General features: G+C 36.4%; 3 protein-coding genes across 5 annotated transcripts; 1 reads left to right on the top strand and 2 right to left on the bottom strand.

The window, feature by feature from the left end:
* Nucleotides 1-400: 400 nt before the first annotated feature.
* LOC104216933 (SKP1-like protein 11) lies at nt 401-1,171 on the top strand. Its single transcript, XM_009767065.2, has one exon. It carries the CDS (start codon nt 456-458, stop codon nt 951-953), a length of 498 nt encoding a protein of 165 aa, XP_009765367.1. The 5' UTR covers nt 401-455; the 3' UTR covers nt 954-1,171.
* Nucleotides 1,172-2,536: 1,365 nt separating this feature from the next.
* LOC104216931 (uncharacterized) lies at nt 2,537-6,152 on the bottom strand. 3 transcript variants are annotated; one of them, XM_009767063.2, is made up of 4 exons: nt 6,002-6,152; nt 5,079-5,117; nt 3,240-3,716; nt 2,537-3,045 (listed from the first exon to the last, which is right to left on the bottom strand). In XM_009767063.2, the coding sequence occupies exons 2-4, from the start codon at nt 5,084-5,086 to the stop codon at nt 2,733-2,735; spliced, it is 798 nt and encodes a 265-aa protein (XP_009765365.1). In that variant the 5' UTR covers nt 5,087-5,117; nt 6,002-6,152; the 3' UTR covers nt 2,537-2,732. The 3 variants fall into 3 exon arrangements, with proteins under 3 accessions (XP_009765365.1, XP_009765364.1, XP_009765366.1); XM_009767062.2 differs by having other exon boundaries at nt 5,079-5,145; nt 6,002-6,141; XM_009767064.2 differs by lacking the exon at nt 5,079-5,117 and having other exon boundaries at nt 2,601-3,045; nt 6,002-6,100.
* Nucleotides 6,153-15,058: 8,906 nt separating this feature from the next.
* Nucleotides 15,059-15,907, bottom strand: LOC138887042 (uncharacterized). The gene is made up of 2 exons (XM_070168754.1): nt 15,639-15,907; nt 15,059-15,545 (listed from the first exon to the last, which is right to left on the bottom strand). The coding sequence occupies exons 1-2, from the start codon at nt 15,905-15,907 to the stop codon at nt 15,059-15,061; spliced, it is 756 nt and encodes a 251-aa protein (XP_070024855.1).
* Nucleotides 15,908-22,427: the final 6,520 nt, after the last annotated feature.

Below are 22,427 nucleotides of genomic sequence, written 5' to 3'. Positions count from 1 at the left end.
GAACTACTAGTATTTAGGAAGTAATTTCTTTATTAAATAGCTAAAATTGAAATATTAAGAGATAATATCCAAGTCAATGGTTCTCTTTAGTCAAAAATCATATAATTTCACTCATTAGAACTCATCACAAAGTTCGAACTAAAATATATATAAAAAAAATAATCTACTATAAAGTCATATTCATATGATATAAAGCTAGCTTTGAAGCTACTGATAAATATTTTATTGTAAAATCTTATTTAAAGCTAGATTGTCCACAAAATGAAACTTAGCAAATAATATAATTCTTTAAAGTTGAATTAAATAACCTTCAAAATCAAGAGATAATAATTAGATTCGATATATAATAATCTGATTTGGTATTTAAAATCATTTATTAGAACCTACCCATCTGACTCATAGTATATAATTGAATGGTAGAACAAATACTTAACCGCGGACCCAAAATTTAAACAATGACAGAGGCAGCATCATCGACCACAGAGAAAAAGTTCTTGACTCTGAAGTCGTCAGATGGTGATGAGTTTGAGGTGGAAGAATCCATCGCCATTCAGTCTGTAACAATCAAGAACATGGTCGAAGATGGATGCTCCTCCAGCGTCATCCCGCTGAGCAACGTCAACACAGAAACCTTGATCAAGATCATCGATTACCTGAAGATGCACTCCTCGACTTCTTCAAATGAAGAAGAAATCGTGAACTTTGACAAGGAATTTGTGAGCATTGGCTTCAAAACCATCTTTAATATCTTAGAAGCTGCAAATTTCCTTGACATAAATAGTTTGCTTGAGTTGTGCGCTGAGACGGTGGCTAATAGGATTAAGAACAAGACGCCTGAAGCTGTTCGAAAGATTTTCAATGTCACTAGTGACTTCACCCCAGAGGAAGAGGCAGAGATTCGGAATGAGACTCCATGGGCCTTTGAAGGGGATCTTGATCACTCCCTTGATTAATTTATATTTGTGTCTTTACTGTTTATCGTTTCATGAGCTTCTAGTTTTGTTTGCGCCTCTTCTCTTTTGAGATGTGATTAATAAGTTATGGCATGAGTCCTAGTGTCTAAATAAAAGTTTTTTGGTAAATTTAGGGGTCGTCTATGTATTCAACGTATATTTATTATATATGTTGTTTCTTTCAAAAATAATTCATGCATTATTCTACTTTTCTTTTATTCGATGTGTCAGCAATATGCTTATTGACTAGTACTCTACCCATGAAAGGTGCTAATTCGTTCATTAGTTAATTAATCACTAGAACTCTACTATATTTTTCTAATCTATTAATTAATTAATATTGATAAATTCCCATTAGGGTGTAGAAAAGATACATTTTCTGAACATTTATAGTTGAAAACAAATAATGGCAAGGATTTGAGTGAAGAAAATAATTCATCTCGTGAGAATCCCTAACACCGAGAATTCACGTCCTTGGACTTTCTTATCCAAGCAATTGAAAGCCATAAAAGGAAAACTTTCTCTCATTTTCCTTTCCATGGTTTGCAGTGGCACCCAAGAATATCAATTAAACAAAAAATGACATATGGAGATTAATTTGAAACAAACTGGAGATAATTTTTTAGATTAATTTGAAACAAACTTGTTTCTAAGATTATTCACTTAGGGGTCGTTTGGTAGGAGGCATTGCAAGCATTAGCTCTATGCATTACTAATACCTTGTTTGGTACCTTTTTTCAACTTGTGTATACATCATACTTGGCATTATTCTATGCATAAGTAATGCATAGAAAACCATGGCATTAGTAATACCAAGGCTTTAATACATGCATTAGCATGGTCAAAGACAACATTGTCCTTAAAGCTAGAGAATATGGAGGGCATTTTTGTAAGCAACTATTTTTTTTAAAAATTATGCAATGCATTATAATTTTAATACACCACACCAAACAATAGATAAGAAATAATATTTGCATAACTAATGCTTGCATTACTAATACATGTATTACTAATACATGCATTACTAATACACATTATTCCGTACTATTCTTATACACCCTACAAAACGACCCCTTATAATTCTGGTAGGAAAAACTTCTCTTTTAGTGGGTATTATACGCCACGAATTCTAATTAGTTGAACAACAATGCGAGTGTTAAGAAAAAGACGGTTTAGCAACTCCAATTGGATGCGGTGCCATTTTAATTTTAGTGGAGAACATGCAATCTAGGTTGGATTTCTCATTTGTAGCTAAGATGAAATTTCAAGAGATCACAATCCTCGATACAGAAGGAACTCTTGCTCATCCAATCCTCCCATCCAGTTGAAGAAAAACTTAATACTCTATTCGTTCCAATTTATGTGACGTAACTCAAATTTCGAGAATCAAATTTCTTAATTTTAACTGTGAATTCAGCCATAGAATCTCTAAATATTTTGAAATAAAATTTATATATTTGAAAATGACATAAAAAGTGCTATAAGTCACGATAGTTAACAACTCAAAATATTTAATAAGTATATGTGAAAATCATGGTCAACTCAAAATCCTAACTGCATTACATAAATTTAGTCAGAGAGAGTAATATTTATGCACATTTAAATTTACTTGTTGAAAAGCAGGATCAAATCTCAAGACCATCAAACTCGAGTCTTTAATTTCCGTTTCCCTTACTATTAAAATCTCTCTCTAACATTTATTTTTATAGTACAAAGATAATGAATATTTGATACGATCAAAGCTCTCCCTAGTGAGAGAAGTATATTTCAGTTTGAGATTTAACCAAGCTTATTTTCTCCATGACCAGCATTACGATTGCCAATCCCTCCCAACCACTCCTCCAATTGTGCTTCTTTATCAGCCATAACTTCTTCATGCTTTTCTGATGAAGAGAGCAGTTGATAGTGCATCATTTGTAGCTCATTATTAGTTGGACTTGATAATGGCAACTCTTCATCATTTGCCTCTGAAACTGAGAACAAAGATCCGGCCGCTGCAGCTGATAGTGCATCATCAGTATAGGTTATTACATCAGATTCTTTGGACTCTAATTGAGACCACTTGAAGCTATTAGCTTTTTCTTTCGTTGACCTGAAACAGAAGTCAATGGATTTCATTTCATTGGTTTCAACTAAATACAGTACTTCTGACACATAGTATAGATATATATATATGTGTGTGTGTGAAAAATTACTAAAATTTCAACAAATATTAAATCTTGAACCCATAATTTCAAGAGTGCAGTGGACTCGATAAGAACCTTAAATTCTAGATCCGCCTCTGACCTGAAAACATTTGAGAGATAACCACTCTCAGCATCCAATTCTGGAACTGTACTTCGACCCCAAGTGGCAGGACTCCAAGAACTAGTTCGCCCTAACTGAAAAGTTGACCTGGACTGCCTTATTAACCCTTTTCTCAATTGCCTACTCTTCGACACAACAGCTAGAGAATGTCTCAGATCTTTAATCATCTCATTAGCAATTGGTGCACCACAATCTTTCATCGACCTGATCATGGTGATAGAATCCTCTGAATCTTCCGCGTGCAAAGTCACTTCACGAGATTTTTCCTCAATATTGTTCTTGAGATTGATAAGGTTGGGAGCTGCACTCTGAGTATGATGTTGAATGTAGAAAAGACCCATGGATGGCTCATTAGCGATGAACTTTATCATGTCCGCCAAGGATTCAGTTATCTCTACAAAGCCATCCGTCGCAGAAAATTCGTGCATTTTCTTGAAGGCCAAAGGTTCATCATCACTGGTGGTACAAAAACAAGGAGCAATTGAGTTATAAACAAATTATTAAATTCTTTTTTTAACAAATTATTATATTAGTCTCTTTTCCTGCAAATGAGAAGAAGCTGATACTTAGGTGTAAAAATTTGGCACGGTTTATTTCCAAAATGCAGACTAAGGTTCTTTTTCTTGATCAATATGATGCCATAATTTTGAACCACACTTTTCTTTAGTCACAGCAAGTATTTCATGCGCTTAGGTTGAAGATTCAATAGACGTGGCTAATTAATCCTTAATTCAAATACAAATCATCTCGGGCAACTATTGAACTCCAGTCTAAAACAACAAAAACATGTCAACTGGAGTTTTAAATAAGTCATTATGCTCTCTAACAATTGATTGAAGTACATTAAAAGTAATGTTGACCGACCAAATCCTCATAATCAGAAGCATGCAGACAATGAACAAAAATTACTCTTATTTCACAAAAAGGTCCTGGTAACTCAGCGCCTTTGGCAGATCAACAGAAATGAACCTCCCAGCCTCTAATAACAAGTATCATTAGAAGTACTACCTCGTGGAAAAACGAACCATTTGTTAGTTCCAACAGAATGTAACAGGCACAAAGGTGATGGATCGAGAAGAGACTCCATGTCGTATACACCAGCATCACGTAATATAGATAGACACAATTGTGTATCACGATTATGAAGATAAGGTTAACTGAATGCGCAACTGTCTTCCTCCTTTTCATAAGTTATCTTCATAGAAACTTTATAGGTAGAAATGCTTTAACATGCGTATTAGAGACCAAAATGAAAACCAAATGGATTCGCTAGTGATTCTGACTTCTAGTCAATTCATATCAGAACTAAATCAACCGATTATCCCCCATGTGACCCTCTTATCTACTACTCCTACCATCTAAAGCCGAAGTCAAACTGTCAAACAAAAGTTCTTCGACCACAGAGAAAAAGTGAGCAAGAGGTATTCAGGTTCTGCACTTATCATTCAAATAATAGAGACATTCAAGATGCACCAAAGTGCTGATATGGACTACTCAAGAATGTTAGCAGGTGATACCAATCATTACGTCTCCTCCTAGCTGTATTTTGTTGACTACACTAAAGCAACAGCTTATCTAGACTCCATAATGTATCATTCTATGCTACTTTCGATAATCATGGACTTGAGTTGCAGCTTCACATTATCCATAACGCCGTAACAACATACTATATTTCCAAAACAACTAGCAGTCCATTTAACCAAGAATAATCGAATGGATTGTCCCGGAGAAATATATCAATTTGTCAAACATGATTCTAAGGAAAAGAAAGAGAAAAGGGAACACAGGTGTTTATTCTATTTTCTTTAAATATCTTACTTGAACATAGATCTTGCCCACTGAAAAGCCAAATTGAAGCTGTAGACAATATAACATGCGGCACAACCTGCAGACTCAAGTATCAGCTTACAAAGAGAATTCTTATTTGGTAATATTTGCTACACTTTCCATCAAATATGCAGGAAAAGAAACATGCCTATGAGTAATATAATAAAAGGGCAGCCCGGTGCACAAAGTATCCTGCATTGACGCGGGGTCCTGGAAGGGCCCCGCCCGAGGGGTGTGACGCAAACAGCCTAACCTAATGCAAGCATTAGAGGTTTCTTCTACGGCTCGAAGTTGTGCCCTATTGGTCACACGGAGACAACTTTACCGTTGCTCCAAGGCTCCCCTTCAATATACTCTTAGGTGCAAAGACTTAGTTTTTTGAAGTAAACTTGCTGAGAGTAAAGGGCGCCCGGTGCAATTAAGCTACCGCTCTATGGGGGTCCGCGGAAGGGCCGGACCACAAGGGTATATTGTACGCAGTCTTACCCTGCAATTCTGCAAGTGACTGAGGTCACATGGCAGCAACATTACTCATATTTTATAAGTCAATGACACATATATATTAAACTCTTCACCTAATGTACATAATTTGAACAGAAGTTCATGCAAACCTCAAAACAATTTTCTGAGGGAGTTTTGCGAAGGGAATTTCTCCTTTAAGATGATGAATTCAATGGTATATGGGGGGTTTTAAATCTTCTGAGTATATAATTACGAGTAAACTGAAATTAAGTCCTATAGCTAGTCAAACTGCATAAACACAAAGATAAAGCTCCATTTATAAAATAAACCTAAAAAAATCCAAGTTCAACAAATTAATTAATGAATACCCACCAAGATTAAGAAAAAGACACAGTCATATTGTCTATTAATTATGTAATTAAACAGGAGTAAAATTTATTTATTGGACTTACCGGACAAACAAGAAAAGAAGCAAGTATCAAGTTGGGGAAGCCATGTTTAGATTGTAAGCTGATTTTTGTGAAGCTTTGGTTCTGCTTGTTGCTCTACTTTCACATCATTCGGATAAGTTCTTGTTTTTGTTTTTCCTTTTTGTCCTTTTTCGTGTAAAGGGTCAGTGTTTGTATGACATTTGACGCATGTGATAACAACAGGGTTTAAAGTTAAACGGACGACAGATAAAGACAAACTTCTTTTTTGAATAAAATAATTTTGTTACGAAATATAACTTAAAGTAACAATATGGAACAAGAAAATAAAAGCAATTAAGTAAAACATGAACAAGAAATGGAGATAGAGAGAAGGAAGAGATTTTCTTCTTCAATTGTGTGTATTTTGCTATCTATTACAAGGTCTTTATGTAGGCATAAAATGTGAAGAAAATATGTCATGGAATATGTCATTGAACATACAAAATATGTCATTGAATATGTCATTAAGCATTTGAGATGAAGATCATGAAAGAAGAATAGACATTCACCATAATGTGATATTTATCATAACACTCCCCATTGGATGTCCAAAGATAATGTGTCTCGTTAAAACCCTATGGGAAAAAATCCTAGTGAAGGAAAAGGAGTACACATGATTAGAAATACGTCCTTTTATTGCCTCGTTAAAAATCTTGCAAGGAAAACTCAGTGGGACAAAACCTTGTAAGGGAAAAAGAGTACAACGCGTATTAACTCCCCCTGATGAGAGCATCAAATCACATCCTTGAGCCTTCGCATCCCAATTTTGTACACCAATTTCTTGAAGGTTGATGTTGGTAGAGATTTGGTGAACAAATCAGTCATATTATCACTTGAACGAATCTGTTGCACATTGATATTACCATTTTGAAGATCATGTGTAAAAAATAACTTTGGTGAAATGTGTTTTGTCCTATCTCCTTTTATGAATCCTCCCTTCAATTGGGCTATGCATGGTGCATTGTCTTCATACAAAATTGTGAGTAGTTTTTCACACTTCAAACCACATTTGTCTCGGATAAGATGTATTATAGACCTCAACCAAATACATTCTCGACTTGCTTCATGAATAGCAATTATCTCAGCATGATTAGAAGAAGTAGCCACGATTGATTGCTTAGTCGATCGCCAAGATATGGCAGTGCCGCCACATGTAAACACATAACTTGTTTGAGATCGAGCCTTATGCGGGTCAGATAAATACCCAGCATCGGCATAACCAACAAGATCGGGATTGCAATCATTGCCATAAAATAAGCCCATATCGGTAGTCCCTTTTAGATATCGCAATATGTGTTTGATCCCATTCCAGTGTCTCATTGTAAGAGTAGAGCTATATCTTGCTAAGACATTAACCGAAAAAGTTATGTCAGGCTTTGTAGTGTTAGCAAGATACATTAGTGCACCAATTGCACTAAGATATGGTACTTTAGGACCAAGAAGCTCTTCATTCTTTTCTTGAGGTCGAAACGGGTCATTATTCACATCAAGTGATCGAACAATCATCGGAGCACTTATTGGATGTGCTACATCCATGTAAAACCGTTTCAATACCTTTTTAATGTAGGCAGATTGATGAACAAAAATCCCATTTGTCAAATGTTCAATTTGCAAACCGAGACATAATTTGGTCTTTCCGAGATCTTTCATCTCGAATTCCTTCTTTAAATAATCAATTGCCTTTTGGAGTTCTATAGGAGTTCCAATAAGGTGTATGTCATCGACATATATGGCAGGTACAACAAATTCCGATGTTGTTTTCTTTATAAAAACACATGGACAAATGGCATCATTTATATAAACCTCATTTAATAAATATTCACTAAGACGGTTGTCACACCTCCTTTTTCCTACGCCCGAAGGTATATAAGGGAGTTTTTCCAATTAAAGTGACACTATTCGAAATGGGATTATTTAATTATTTCAGAGTCGCCACCTGGGATAATTTATGGTGTTCCAAGTCACCGGTTAAAATTCCGAATCGAGGAAGTTGACTCTTATTTAATGGTCTACGAACACAGAAATCCGGGTAAGGAATTCTGTTAACCCGAGAGAAGGTGTTAGGCATTCCCGAGTTCCGTGGTTCTAGCACAGTCGCTTAGTGATTTATACTTGGCTAAAATTGCCTAATTACTTATTTTAAAACCTATGTGCATTTACCTTTTACCGCTTTTAATCACTTGATTTGTTTGTAATTAAAGAATTGAGTTATGCGTACGTATACCCTTTTCTTTTGGCGCGTCAGAAAATCATGTCACGCAAACGTGCCCACAATTAATAACGCTTGGTTTATTTATATTAAGGTTTAGTTGAAGTTGCGCGAACGCATCCCTCGAGTTAATTTTTGGAATTAAAATCGCAATTATGTTATGGGAACGTATACATAATCACAATACTAGTCTAAATCGAGCCTAAAGCAAACTACGATGTTCTTGAATTATTATTATTCCTAAATTAGATAACCACATGGACAAATCAACCAACGATATTCATGACTAATCAACCATCTATTGCGTTAATCTTCTTTTTCTTATTTTGAATTACAAGCAGCAGTAGTAGTGGTATCAATTAGGTAAGTAATTAAGTATGACTATTTTCCTTTTCTTTTTCTTGAGATCATACAAATATACATCCCCACATATGAATTACTACAATATAATGAACAAGTACGGATCAACATAGTGCAGATGCTTTTGTACCAAAGTCTCAATGTGAAATTAATTAACAAAGAGGCTACTAAAACAAAATATATGAGATGAATTGTTGGGATTAAATTAAAATCTTATTCTAACACTTTTTTTCATTTAGTGATCTTTCAAAATGGTCTTAACGTGAAAATGGATCATACAGACCCATAATTGGTACTAAAAGCAAAAAGTGAAAAATACTACTAATATTTAAGCCGCTTTTAATATTTTTGGAAAAAATTCAAAGTTATTTAAAATACATCGTAAACCACGCTACATAAAATGCACTCGTGGTTCACGACACATTTTATATAACATTGTTGGAAATTAGAACCGGGCCACATGAAATGTACTCCCGAATTTTAGTAGTCATGATAATTATATAATTAACGTGCCTAAAGCAAACTAAAAACATTATTTACTCTATATTACTTATATACACATATCAAGAACAACAGTAAATTAAAGAGTGATTAAATCACAAAACAAGGCTACAAAATATACTTTTTATTCTCGAGCCAACTTTGTACTACAGCTCTGTGAAAATTGCCCCTTGTAAAATGAATTATACACTTCCTTCAAAGATGATTTATTTACCACAATGGACAAAGGATTAAAACTAGAAAAAAGATAATTCACTAACAGTAGTACTTACTATTACTCAACCAAAAAGAAGAACTCATTTCCTAACTTAACACAAATAGTTAAATCCATTCAACGAGGAAGTCTTATAGTGTAAAAATTATTGACTAGTGCTAAAACTGTACGAAAATGAATGGCAGTCATGAGATAGTCCCTTGTATGTTTGTTCAACCTAGCTAGGAGTATTTCGTCCACTCCTAAAAGCTACCATACACACAAAATAAAAGATGAAACACCCATACCATGCGAATTACATGAACAAAACCAATACAGAGAAGCAAAATATAATCAAGATCTTTCACCAAACAAGTAAAATGAATATGAGATAAAATAAACACAAGGAAGAGAACCTGTAGTATTGCAAAGCAAAGTACTTATTTGATATGATGATACCAATCGTCCTCCAACCCATACAGCAAATCATTAGAACTATAACCAAACATCGTTGATCTCATCGACGGAACATCAGACAACGACCACCTCAACGACGGCTTGGATTTTCAAAGACCTTGGGGCTGTTTCGTGGCGTTAAAGGGTGGTTTAGGAGCTAGCTTCAGGTTGAAGCAGCAATGGACGAGAGATGGGAGATGACGACAGTGCGGACGAAGTTGGTGAGAGATCTGGCGGGTATGCGGCTGAAGCAGTGACGTTTCACATGGGTTTTTCGACTGTGATTACACGCTGGAATTTCATTGTATTTTAGTTGGGTTTTGGCTAGGACTTTGGGGTGTTTTATGGGGTGTTTTTCAAGTGGAAAAGATGAGCTCTCATGGCTCTTTCATGGTGGATGTTAAGCTCCAGATGTAGAATTTTTAGGAGGAAGAAGGCCCTCTTTTCGTTGGATGCCTCTGTATATCCAGTGTATATCGAGAGTATCTCTAGTGTATATAGAATGTATACTGACCGTATATCGACTGTATACCCTCTGTCTCTGTTAAGAAGAAGTCATCCCTTTTTTGTCTCTATATTTTGAACTTCTCCTCTCGTTTCTTCTTACTTAAATTATTGTTTTTCTTTTTTCTTTCACTAAGTCTTTGTTGTCTCTTTATAGAGAAGACAATTGGTAATTTTTTTGTTCCTCCCCTTTGGAGTGGAGAACGTGGGTTTTGAGTGGAGGAAAATGGGAATTGGCTTAGTGAAATTATGAGTGGAATGGAGTGGGGATGTGGGATTGTGAGTGGAGAACAAAGTGGGGGACAAGAAGTGGGGAACAAAGGGGATGGATGTGAGGAAATAAAATAGAGTGGGGGGACCAGTGTAGGGGACAAGGAAAAGTGGGAAAGATGGGTGAGAAGTGAGGTATTGGAGAGATAAGTGGAAAAAAATTCAAATACGGTCAAAATTAGGTGTTCACAACGGTTATACCACATTCTTCCTGATTGCTTTAGACCATACAAAGATCTTTGCAATTTGATTGAAAATATTTCCCGAGACTTTGAATTCTGTGCGTTAGGCATTTTAAATCCCTCGGGAATTTTCATGTATATCTCATTATCAAGTGAGCCGTAAAGGTAGGCTGTAACTACATCCATTAAATGCATGTCAAGCTTTTCATGGACAACAAAACTAATGAGATAACGGAATGTTATAGCATCCATAACAGGAGAATATGTCTCTTCATAATCGACATCAGGCCTTTGTGAAAATCCTTGTGCAACAAGGCGTGCCTTATATCTTTGTACCTCATTTTTCTCATTCTTTTTGCGTACAAAGACCCATTTATAGCCAACAGGCTTAACACCATTAGATGTTTGGACTACAGGCCCGAAAACTTCACGTTTTGCAAGTGAACTTAACTCTAATTGGATTGCTTCTTGCCATTTTGGCCAATCAAGTCATTGTCGACATTCTCCAACAGATTGAAGTTCAAGATCCTCACTTTCTTGCATAATGCTAGATGCAACATTATATGCAAAGATGTAATCCACCACTATATCCATTCGATTCAAATTTGTCTCAATATCGATTGGATTTATTGATAATTCCTTATTTTCTTGAGTCTCGGACTCATTGATTTCCTCATGAATCTCAGGATTTGGTTAAATCGTGAATTTCATTATGAGACTCTTTTGTAGTGTCATCTTGATCATTTATTTTCCTTTTTCTAGGATTTCGATCCTTATAACCTAATGGTCAGCCACGTTTTAGGCATGCTTTTGACTCATTATCTATGACACTAGAAGATTGTCCAATAGGGACATCAATACGGATTGGAACATTCTCTGCAGGGATATGTGATTTTGTTATCCTTTTCAGATCCGTAAATGCATCTGGCATTTGATTTGCTATTTTCTGCAAATGGATAATCTTTTGCACCTCTGTGTCACAAATAGAGGCACGTGGATCAAGATGAGACAATGATGTATTTTTCCACAAAATTTTACGTTTGGTTTCACTAATTTCTCCCCCTAATTTTGGGAAGAATGCCTCATCGAATCGACAATCTGCAAAATGAGCAGTGAACAAATCTCTCGTTAATGTTTCAAGGTAGCGAATAATGGAGGGCGATTCAAACTCAACATATATTCCTAACTTTCTTTGGGGACCCATCTTGGTGCGATATGGGGGTGCTACAGGCACATATACAGCGCATCCAAAAATTCTTAGATGAGATATATTAGGTTCATGACCCAAAACTAATTGCAACGGGGAATATTTGTGATAATTTATCGGTCTGAGATGAATTAACATTGCTGCATGCAAAATGGCGTGACCCCAAACAGAAGTGAGCAACTTCGTTTTCATGAGTAACAGTCTTGCTATCAATTGCAGACGTTTAATTAAAGACTCTGCAAGGCCATTTTGAGTGTGAACATGAGCTACAAGATGTTCCACTTTTATCCCAATTGATAAGCAATAATCATTAAATGCTTGGGATAAAAACTCAGCAGCATTATCAAGTCTAATAGACTTAATTGGATTATCGGGAAATTGTGCCCGTAATCGGATTATTTGTGCCATTAATTTTGCAAACGCGAGGTTGCGAGATGACAGTAGGCATACATGAGACCATCTAGAAGATGCATCTATTAAGACCATAAAATATCTAAACGACCCAGTAGGTGGGTGAATAGGTTCACAAATGTCCCCTTGTATACATTCTAAAAACGCAGGGGACTGAATCCCAACCTTTGTTGGTGATGGTCTTATAATTAACTTGCCTTGATAACAAGAAGTGCAAGAAAATTCATTATTTAAAAGAATTTTCAAATTCTTTAATGGATGCCTATTTGAGTTTTCTATGATTCGTCTCATCATAATTGATCCATGATGGCCCAATCGATCATGCCAAAGTACAAAAGTATTGGAAGCAGTAACCTTTTGGTTTAAGGTAGAATGTGCCTCAATTGCACTAATTTTTGTCCAATATAGGCCACAAGATAAAGATGGAAACTTCTCAATAATTCTTTTCTGGCCAGAGACATTCTTGGTAACGATGAGATATTCTATATTATTCTCATCTATTGTCTCAATATGAAATCCATTTCTGTGGATATCTTTAAAACTCAACAAGTTCCTCTTGGACTTGGAGGAGAAAATTGCATTCTCTATGATAATTATTGTTTCCATAGGCAGAGTTATAGTAGCTCTTCCAGAGCCTTCAATTAGATTACTACTACCAAAAGTTGTAGTAATATCTGCCTTACACATACTTAAATGAGAGAAATATTTCTTCTCTTTGAATATTGTATGTGTCGTACATCAATTAAGCAAATATTTTTACAATTGAACTTTGATCCAAGTTTGCTTTGAAAGATATCCATATTTGCTTCCCGTAGTTTGACATACAAAAGAAGTATATGAATAAATATTAGTATTTTTAGAGAAAAATGGAAAAGAAATAAAGTTAAACCAATAATTCAATATCAGCCTTTAATGCATTTTCTGGCAAATTCTAATTATTATACAAATAATTACGCAAAAAATAATACAAGTACACGTATGACTAATACAACTACAACAAATTTATTTATATGTATAAATTATTTGCATTTTCCTACACAACAACAACAACAACAACAACAACAACAACAACAACGCCCCAGTATAATCCCACAAGTGGGGTCTGGGGAGGGTAATATGTACGCAGACCTTACCCCTAACCCGAAGGGTAGAGAGGCTGTTTCCAGGAGACCCTCGGCTCAAAAAAGCAATAGGAGATGATATATTAGTACCATAAAAATGCGTAATAAAAATAACAACAATATATAAGAGATATGAAATATGAAATACAGAATACGAAATACGAAATACGAAATAGATGGCTGGTATAGTACAACTAGAAGGTAAAGCCCTGCATCAATAGACGACCAATGACATTCCTAGTCTAACTCCTAACTGGATAGTCTCCCTCTATTGTGCTGTAGAAATATTCACACTCTCCCCTAACCTACAACCTTAATGCTCGACCTCCATAATTCCCTATCAAGGGCCATGTCCTTAGTAATCCTAAGTCGCGCCATGTCCTGTCTGATCACCTCTCCCCAATACTTCTTAGGTCTTCCTCTACCTCTCCGCGTGCCCACTACAGCCAGTCGCTCACACCTCCTCACCGGTGCATCAGTGCTCCTCCTCTGAATGTGCCCGAACCATCTGAGTCTTACTTCCCGCATCTTGTCCTCCATGGGGGCCACACCCACCTTCTCTCGAATATCTTCATTCCTAATCTTATCCATCCTTGTATGCCCGCACATCCACCTCAACATCCTCATCTCTGCTACTTTCATCTTCTGGATGTGTGAGTTCTTTACCGGCCAACATTCAGTTCCATACAACATGGCAGGCCTAACCACTGCTCTATAAAACTTACCTTTTAGTAACGGTGGCACTTTCTTGTCACACAAGACTCCCGACGCTAACCTCCACTTCATCCACCCCACCCCTATACGGTGTGTGACATCCTCGTCAATCTCCCCGATCCCCTGAATAACCGATCCAAGGTACTTGAAACTACCTCTCTTGGGAATGACTTGAGAGTCAAGCCTCACTTCAACTCCCGCTTCCGTCGGCTCAACTCCAAATTTGCACTCGAGGTATTCCGTCTTCGTCCTACTCAACTTGAAACCTTTAGACTCAAGAGCATGTCTCCAAATCTCTAGCCTCTCGTTGACGCCGCCTCTTGTCTCGTCAATTAGAATAATGTCATCAGCAAATAGCATGCACCATGGAACCTCCCCTTGAATATGATGAGTCAGTGCATCCATCACCAGGGCAAATAGGAATAGGCTAAGCGCAGACCCTTGGTGCAAGAAAAGAACATACTCATAAAAAATAAATTGAGGGTGAAGTAACAAAAGTTGTTCCAGGGTGCTTGTAAACCTTTTCTTAAAGAGAATTAAAGTAACGTAAAGGAAAGTTAAAATTGTTAAAAGATCACTGAGACTAGAATACTAATTAATATGATATTACTCCTTGTTTGTGAAATTTATAAAATTTTAGAAATAAAAATATTCTTAAGAACTACATAAGGAGAATTATAAAGTGCAATAAAAATTACGAGATGTTTATTCATTACATACTACGAGTAGGAAAGCATAAAAATTAAATTGCTCAATCATCCCTAACCACAGATCCATCACCGATCAAGTGGTTTATTTTTTTATCAGGGTGCTCAAAAAAATCTGCCACATCCAAGTGGGTGATGTCAAATTCATTGTCATAGACAAGATTGGCTTCAGGGCCTTTATTCTTCAAAGATGCTTGATAAAGCTCAACCAAATATTTTGGTATGCGATAATTTTTTTGCCCAATACCCTTTTCCACCGCAACGATAACATTTAGTTTCTGAACTCTCTGCGTTTCGCTTCTCATCTTTCCCTTTCCATTTTTGGAAGTTATTTTTCGGTGGAGGATGATTAACACCAGGAAATTTTCTTCCTTGGATATGGCCACGACCACGACCACGACCACGAATATGACCACGACCTTTTCCACGATTAGCATAATGGGAATACACCTCATCCTCTTTAGGCAATGGTGTAGACCCAGTGGGTCGATTTTCGTGATTTCTCATAAGCAATTCATTATTTCGTTCAGCCACAAGTAGAAGAGAAATCAACTGAGAGTACTTTGTGAAGCCTCTCTCTCGGTACTGCTGTTGCAAGACCATATTGGAGGCATGACACATTGTAAACGTTTTTTCAAGCATATCATTGTCACTGATATTATCTCCACAGAGTTTCAATTTAGAAGCAATTCTAAACATAGCAGAATTATATTCAGAAACAGACTTAAAGTCTTGGAGCCTAAGATGAGCCCAATCACATCATGCTTGTGGAAGAGTGACCAACTTTAAGTTGTCATATCTTTCCTTTAAACCATTCCACAAAACAAGTGGATCTTTCACTGTGAGATATTCAATTTTCAACCCTTCATCAAGGTGACGACGCAAGAAAATCAATGTCTTAGCACAGTCTTGGGTAGATGCTTTATCTTTATCTTTAATGGCGTCTCCAAGACCCATTGCATCTAAATGGATTTCAACATTCAATACCCATGTCATATAGTTCTTGCCCGAAGTTTCAAGGGCAACGAACTTTCTTTTTATAATATCAGACATAATTAAAAAAATACAAATTTGAGAAAAATTATACCTTAATTTTCTCAAAGATCTTCTTGAGATGGTAGAGCCTCGTGCTGATAACATGTTATAAAATATAACTCAAAGTAACAATATGGAACAAGAAAATTTTATATAGGCATAAAAAGTGAAGAAAATATGTCATGGAATATGTCATTGAACATACAAAATGTCATTGAATATGTCATTAAACATTTGAGATGAAGATCATGGAAAAAGAGTAGACATCCACCATAATGTGATATTTATCATAACAAATTTTAAATACATACCAGATGTCAATCTTTTCCAGCATACAGAAAAGAAAGAAAATATTAGAATCAATTCCTTAAATAGTGACAACTTATAGGGATATTCCATTAAAGCCATTTTTGTTTCTTTCAGAACATTAAAGTTATCCAATAATTATTTTTTGACTCAACAAATGAAAGCACAATTAACCCCATTGAAATATCAATGTAAACAGTTTTCCAAAGCAATGCCAATTATTATATTTTTCAAACCATAATATATACTAAAAGAATTTCGTAAAGTAATCTTGGCGCACGTCATTATGAGTTATACTACTTAAATCATTACTCTACACTAACGTTAGAACCCGACATTTTGACAAAATATTAATCTTATAAAATTGTGATCTAATATATCATATTATTTTTATAAATCTTAATTGTTATTTTATTATTTAATATAGTGTGCAGAAATATAATACACTCTATACAAAATCAAAGGATACACATCATATAGTATAAAGAGGTAAGCCTTTTATTTTTTTTTTATTAAAAATACCTACCAATATTTTTAGTAATTATTAATTTATGTTATATATATAGTATACTTATTGTGAGCACGTGATTTTTGTTTTACGCGACAATCACTCCAAAAGAAACCAAAATAATAGCAATTGGTCTTGCTGTACAATTTTTGGATTTTTACGTGGCATGTTGTTAATTATTTATGATTTTGCCCAATTTTATTTATTATTAAAACAAAATACAAAAAATGTGTGTCATGCGTAGTTTGAACCGTAATCCGATTATTAAATGGAAAATTATAAAATATGCATTTTGTCCTAATTGTTGCCTTGTTTAATTTTACCTACTTTTAACATTTTAATATGCGTGAATAATTGTATTAAGTGTTTAATTAATGGAGTTTAATTTTGTTTAATTAGGTTTTGTTTTAAAAAAAATGAAAAAAATAAAAGAAAAAAGAGTGCAAAATTGGCCTGAAATCAGGTTTGGGCTTGTTCCCATTCAAAATCCGAGGCCCAAAACGAGCCCAAAGCATGTGCTTGCCCCGGTCCAGACCAGCTGACCTCAAGAGCGTCCAAACGACGTCGTTTTGATCTGGTCTGATCTGGGCCATTGATCTCAGAATGATCAACGGCCAAGATCGCATTCCCCATACCCACAAACAAACCCGACCCATTCCACCCGGACCGACCCAACCCCCTTTAGGTTGAAACGACACCGTTCCTTACCAGCCAAAAGATCCTGACCCTTCATCTCACTCCATCCGACGGCCAGGAATCGACCACTCACTTACTATATAATCCCATTCCTTTACCCCATGCCCCCTAGCCAGACCCCCCTACCTTTCATCGTCCTCACCACAAACCCCGGAACCCTAGCCTCCCCCATTTCCCTTCACCAAAAACCCGGCGGCATGAACGCCGGTGGCCCTCACCTTAACACCATAGATGCACCTCACCATCCTGAACCCAAATCCACCAGCCACTTAGCTCGAATCCCCTCCCACCTTCTCGAATCTTCATTTGAAGATTTGAGTCGGAACCTGACGTACACCGATTGACCCCAGTTTCACACCAGACAGTCCCCGGACCCCCCTCGTGACCAAACCATGCTTGGTTTGGTCCGAATCTAACCAGGGAAACATAAATCCCAGATCTGCTTTTAGGAGCCCTAGGGTTCCTCGTGACTGATCTGTGTCTGTTTGAGCCAAGTGATTAGGGTCTAATGGACCTTAATCGAAGTGTTTCTCATTTGAGAACACTTCGATTAAAGTCCGTTCCACCCTAAGAAAGATCAATTTGAATCCGAGCTAGGGTTTGCTGATTTTCAAGATTTCAGGTATTTTTGTGTTCTTTTCTATCAGTTCATGAGTCTTGTTGTAATTGAATGTTTGTTTATTGCCCCAAAATGTTAGTTGATTTTATTTCTGAATTGTTGGTCGACTGTGTCCTGTCCGCCTTGCCTGAACCTCTGTGTTTGATCAAGTCTTTCCTCTATTCACTGATAATGTGTATATGTGTATGTGTTGTGCAATCAATTGAACTTTAAATTTGACTGATTAATCGATTCCCCAGTACAATTGTTTGTTTAGTCAGTACAATTCGAATCATGTGTTTAATACTGTTAGATGTTCTGATCATGGCTTTCGATTGTACATGTTATGATTAGTATAGCCGAGTCGACATATGTCGTCAATTAATTTCAGTTGTTCGAATGGTAACAATTGATCTATTGCCTGCTGGAACTTTGTTTGAATCAAAGTAAGAATCAAGTATGGCTACTTATAGTTGTTGTATTTGAATCTGAAAAATAAAAAGATTGGATTGTTAGATGCAATCTGAATTGGTGGCACGTGCATTTGTGCACAACATGTGCATAAAGGCCCTTTTGAGATGAAGAATAACTTGACAGCATGTGCTGTCAGGTTATATTCCTGCTGCCCATGTCTGCTTTTAGTTTAATAAGGTAATTAAAAGGGTTTGTCAGGGAATATCATGGGAGGGTTTATACTTAAATAGTTGAGTGGAAACTGAAAAGAGGACAGACCACATGGAGGGGGGTTTCTGATGGCTTTACAGGCTATTGAAAGTGGTCTGAGATTAGGATAAAAGGAGGCTTTCATTAGTAGAGAGGGATCAGACTGGATTTTGAGGGATCTTAGAAAGCATAGATACATAGAGAGATAAGAGAAGTAAGGGATACACATTGGAAAATTTTGAAGAGAAGGGAGATATAGAGAGAGACCACAGAATAGGCATATATAGTCTGATTTTTTAGAGAGCATAGATACAGAAAAGAGGGAGCAAGAAATAAAACATACAGAACAATCAGAAACTGTTTCTTCCTATTGTTGTTTGGACTTCATTTGTTTTCAATCTGTTCAACCAATTCTGATTCTTTGAAGTTCCTATTTGAGTTTAATGGTTGTGGTTTGCATTGGTTTATTTCCTGGATTTGGTCTGTCTGGAGCTCGGTTTCTACTACACTGTTTGCTGCTGTTATTCTGGTTACTTTTCCTCGGCCATAACTGCATTTTACACTGGAACTTGTTCTGCTGTCATCTGTTATTGCTGTTTGTTCGTTTACACTGCTGCTCAACTGACTCTCCTGTTTTCTTCATTGTAAGCATCTTCCAGGTACACATTTCGAATCCCCACATTGGTATAACTGATTGTAACAATGGAAAGCATGAATTGAAAGACCATGGAGACGTTATCATCATCTGTTTGTTTTACTTACAGCCCTTTAAATGTTGTTAAGTTTTAGTCTGTAGTTCAATAGAGAATGTATCAGTAAGTTTGTGCTTAATCGACGCTTGTATTGATCTAAAACTTCGATAGGTGATTCGTTTAGTGGTATACAGGAGGTGAATACATAATTCGTGTAATGTGTAACCATTTAATGTAATCATTAATTCGAACTTTCCTTTAGTCGTATTGAGCATGTTAGGGCGAATTGTTTTTTTTTATTGTCGAAGACAACACTGTTTTAAATCTGGGAGTGTCGATTTCGGTAGGCAGTTTCCTTTTAGGATGAGTTTCCGAATATTATTAGTAGCACCATCTAATAAGAATCCGGATTTGGCCAAAGTATATAATTGAATTAGCATGTATCTTTTTCTTCTACTTTTTTATAGACAAACACATTAGAAATGTAGCCACTTTAGGATATCCCTTTTTAAAAAATAATGAGATGAGCCTCGTGCAAATAAAGATACACATTGCGGGGCCCTCAATAATTAATCATAATAAATATTTAGAATTTGGGATGGACTGTCCAGTGAATTTCCCCGCCTTCTCCAAAGACAATAACGCGTTAGACTCTTTAGGCGCGGTTTAATTAAATTACATTCTTAAATTCGGGTACACATTTATGTGACCCAAATCTCAATCTCAACGGAGCCGAAATGTGTTAACAACTACGGGTGCATTGACTGTGACGTGGTTCGAGATGCATTTTCACGACGTTGCAATTCTATAAAAATAAATGACAATAATAAAAGCGGTTTAAACTTAATAAAAGCACGTAAGTCATAACATGTATTTAAATCAGATATTTAGCCATTATAACAATTTAAGCGACCGTGCTAGAACCACGGGATTCGAGGGTGCCTAACACCTTCCCTCGGGTCAACAGAATTCCTTACTTAGAATTTCTGGTTCGCAGACTTCATTTGGAAAAGTCAAAAATTTCCTCGATTTGGGATTCAAGATAAACCGGTGACTTGGGACACCAAAAGCCAAACCTTTCCCAAGTGGCGACTCTGAATTAAATAAATAATCCCATTTCGAATATTGTCACTTAAATTGGAAAAACTCCCTCGCGCATTTAACCCTTCGGGGCGGGCGCGCAAAAAGGAGGTGTGACAGCTCTGGCGACTCTGCTGGGGATAGAACCCAGAACCATTGGTTCAGGGTTCAAGAATTCGAGCTTAGAATAATTGTTATATTTGGCTTTATTATCTGATCTTTATTACATGTTTTTGCATAACGTGCTAAATGTTGTCTTTTACCGCTTTGATATTATCTGAACTGTATATAAACTGTGCCGAAACCCTTCTCTTCTTACCTCCGGGGAGAAGCTCGCTGGTCGAGACTCCCTATTCTGTTAGTGTCGATACCTGAAATAAGAAAGAGGTCGGACAAGTTACAAAGCCGGACGATCTCGCGGGTCCCCGGTACGTAGCCCCCTCCTCGACTCGAGTTGTCCGCTCGGGTACACAGTCTAGAACAAATACCCAGGTTATAAACCTAGTATAACGAAACTTCATGCCGGACCCCTAGTAGGAACGCTTATTTGCATCATGTTGCATTTGACTTAGGGGGCTCAACACAGGGGTTGGGTCCGTCTAGAACAGGCAACCTGAAATGAAAAGACCATCCTGCTACATCCTATTTGTTTTGCGCATTTATTTGCTTCAGTTCCGCATGCTGACCGGTTTCTAAAAAGGAAAAAATAGCAGCGTAGGGAGATAATTACTTATTTTTGGAAAAATAAAACCAATGTCCAAGTAGTGTCAAAACCTCGCCGGAATTTTTCTAAAAAAAAAGAATAAAAACGAAATTTGTCTTCTAGTTTGATTTATTAAAAAAAAACATATAAAAATTTTCTTTTTAATCACTTTCAAAATAAAAAAAAAGGTATTTATTTAAAAGTAAAAAGAAAAAAAAATGGAAAATTCATAATTCAAAAAATAATGTTGTTTCTTTCGTAGTACCTCTTTTATAAATTCAGACTAATAGTCCAAATATTTCCTTAAAAAAAAATTCTTTAGTCTTTATCTCTTTTCAAAAGAAAATAAAATAAAAAACATATTCTTGCTTTCTGGGTTTAATTGATTTTCTCTATTCACGATGTACCGAACTACGCCGGTTTGATTCTCACACGGTGTGAGATACGTAGACAACTCTCATCGGGTCCAACCTCCCATTTTGCAAAAAAAAAAAAAAATCTCTTAAAAAAGGGGGATCTAGATAATTTTTAATTTTTGAGTCTAATAAAGGTTTTTTTTAATAATCACCCTAAATAAATGTGCAGGATGAGCACAATGCAAAATGAACACTTTTCGATAATGACTAAAATCCCTGTCAAGTTGCGACTATGGTGGAATGATCTAGGTGTTGAAGGACAAGACGAGGTCAAGAAATATCTGAAAGGTCTCACGGGTTTACTGGAAATCCTGCCTCGAGGGGATATCATAAGAGCTTTGGTCACCTACTGGGACCCGGCGCACAATGTTTTCCATTTCTCCGATTTTGAACTCACCCCGACTCTGGAAGAAATGGCTGGGTACATCGGAAATGCTGAACTTCCATTAAAGCATAAATACCTGGTCGCCCCAAGGGTCGTCACAGAGCATCGGTTCTTAGATTCACTAAAGATACCCAGGACGGTCCACAACCTGGATTTGGCTGCCGGTTTTTGTACTCCATGCTTCATATATGATAGGTACGGTCATGAAGGAGGATTCAACAATCCAATCAACAAGCTGTGCAGCAAAGGTATTCGTCAGAAGTGGGACAAGCACAGACGGGTAGCTTTCATGATGATGTTCCTAGGTCTTCTAGTATTTCCGAGGAAAGACGGAAACATTGATCTGAAGATATACGGGGTCGTTAGCACTTTACTCACGCAAAATGACAGTACTCTCACGCCAATGGTGGTATCTGATATCTTTCGAGCTCTTACAGCTTGCAAAGCTGGGGGAAATTTCTTCGAAGGTTGCAACTTGTTGCTACAAATGT

The sequence above is a fragment of the Nicotiana sylvestris genome, chromosome 3 (genome assembly GCF_000393655.2).
Source record: "Nicotiana sylvestris chromosome 3, ASM39365v2, whole genome shotgun sequence".
Lineage (NCBI taxonomy): Eukaryota > Viridiplantae > Streptophyta > Magnoliopsida > Solanales > Solanaceae > Nicotiana > Nicotiana sylvestris.
This window is presented reverse-complemented; position numbering and strand designations above follow the sequence as displayed.

Coding starts and splice junctions, on each gene's coding strand:
- LOC104216933 (XM_009767065.2), top strand. CDS start 456: ATGACAGAGGCAGCATCATCGACCACAGAGAAAAAGTTCTTGACTCTG.
- LOC104216931 (XM_009767063.2), bottom strand. Junction 3,046..3,239: donor TATCTCTCAAATGTTTTCAG/GTCAGAGGCGGA, acceptor CTTCTGTTTCAG/GTCAACGAAAGAAAAAGCTA.
- LOC138887042 (XM_070168754.1), bottom strand. CDS start 15,907: ATGTCTGATATTATAAAAAGAAAGTTCGTTGCCCTTGAAACTTCGGGC. Junction 15,546..15,638: donor GAAAGATATGACAACTTAAA/GTTGGTCACTCT, acceptor TGCTATGTTTAG/AATTGCTTCTAAATTGAAAC.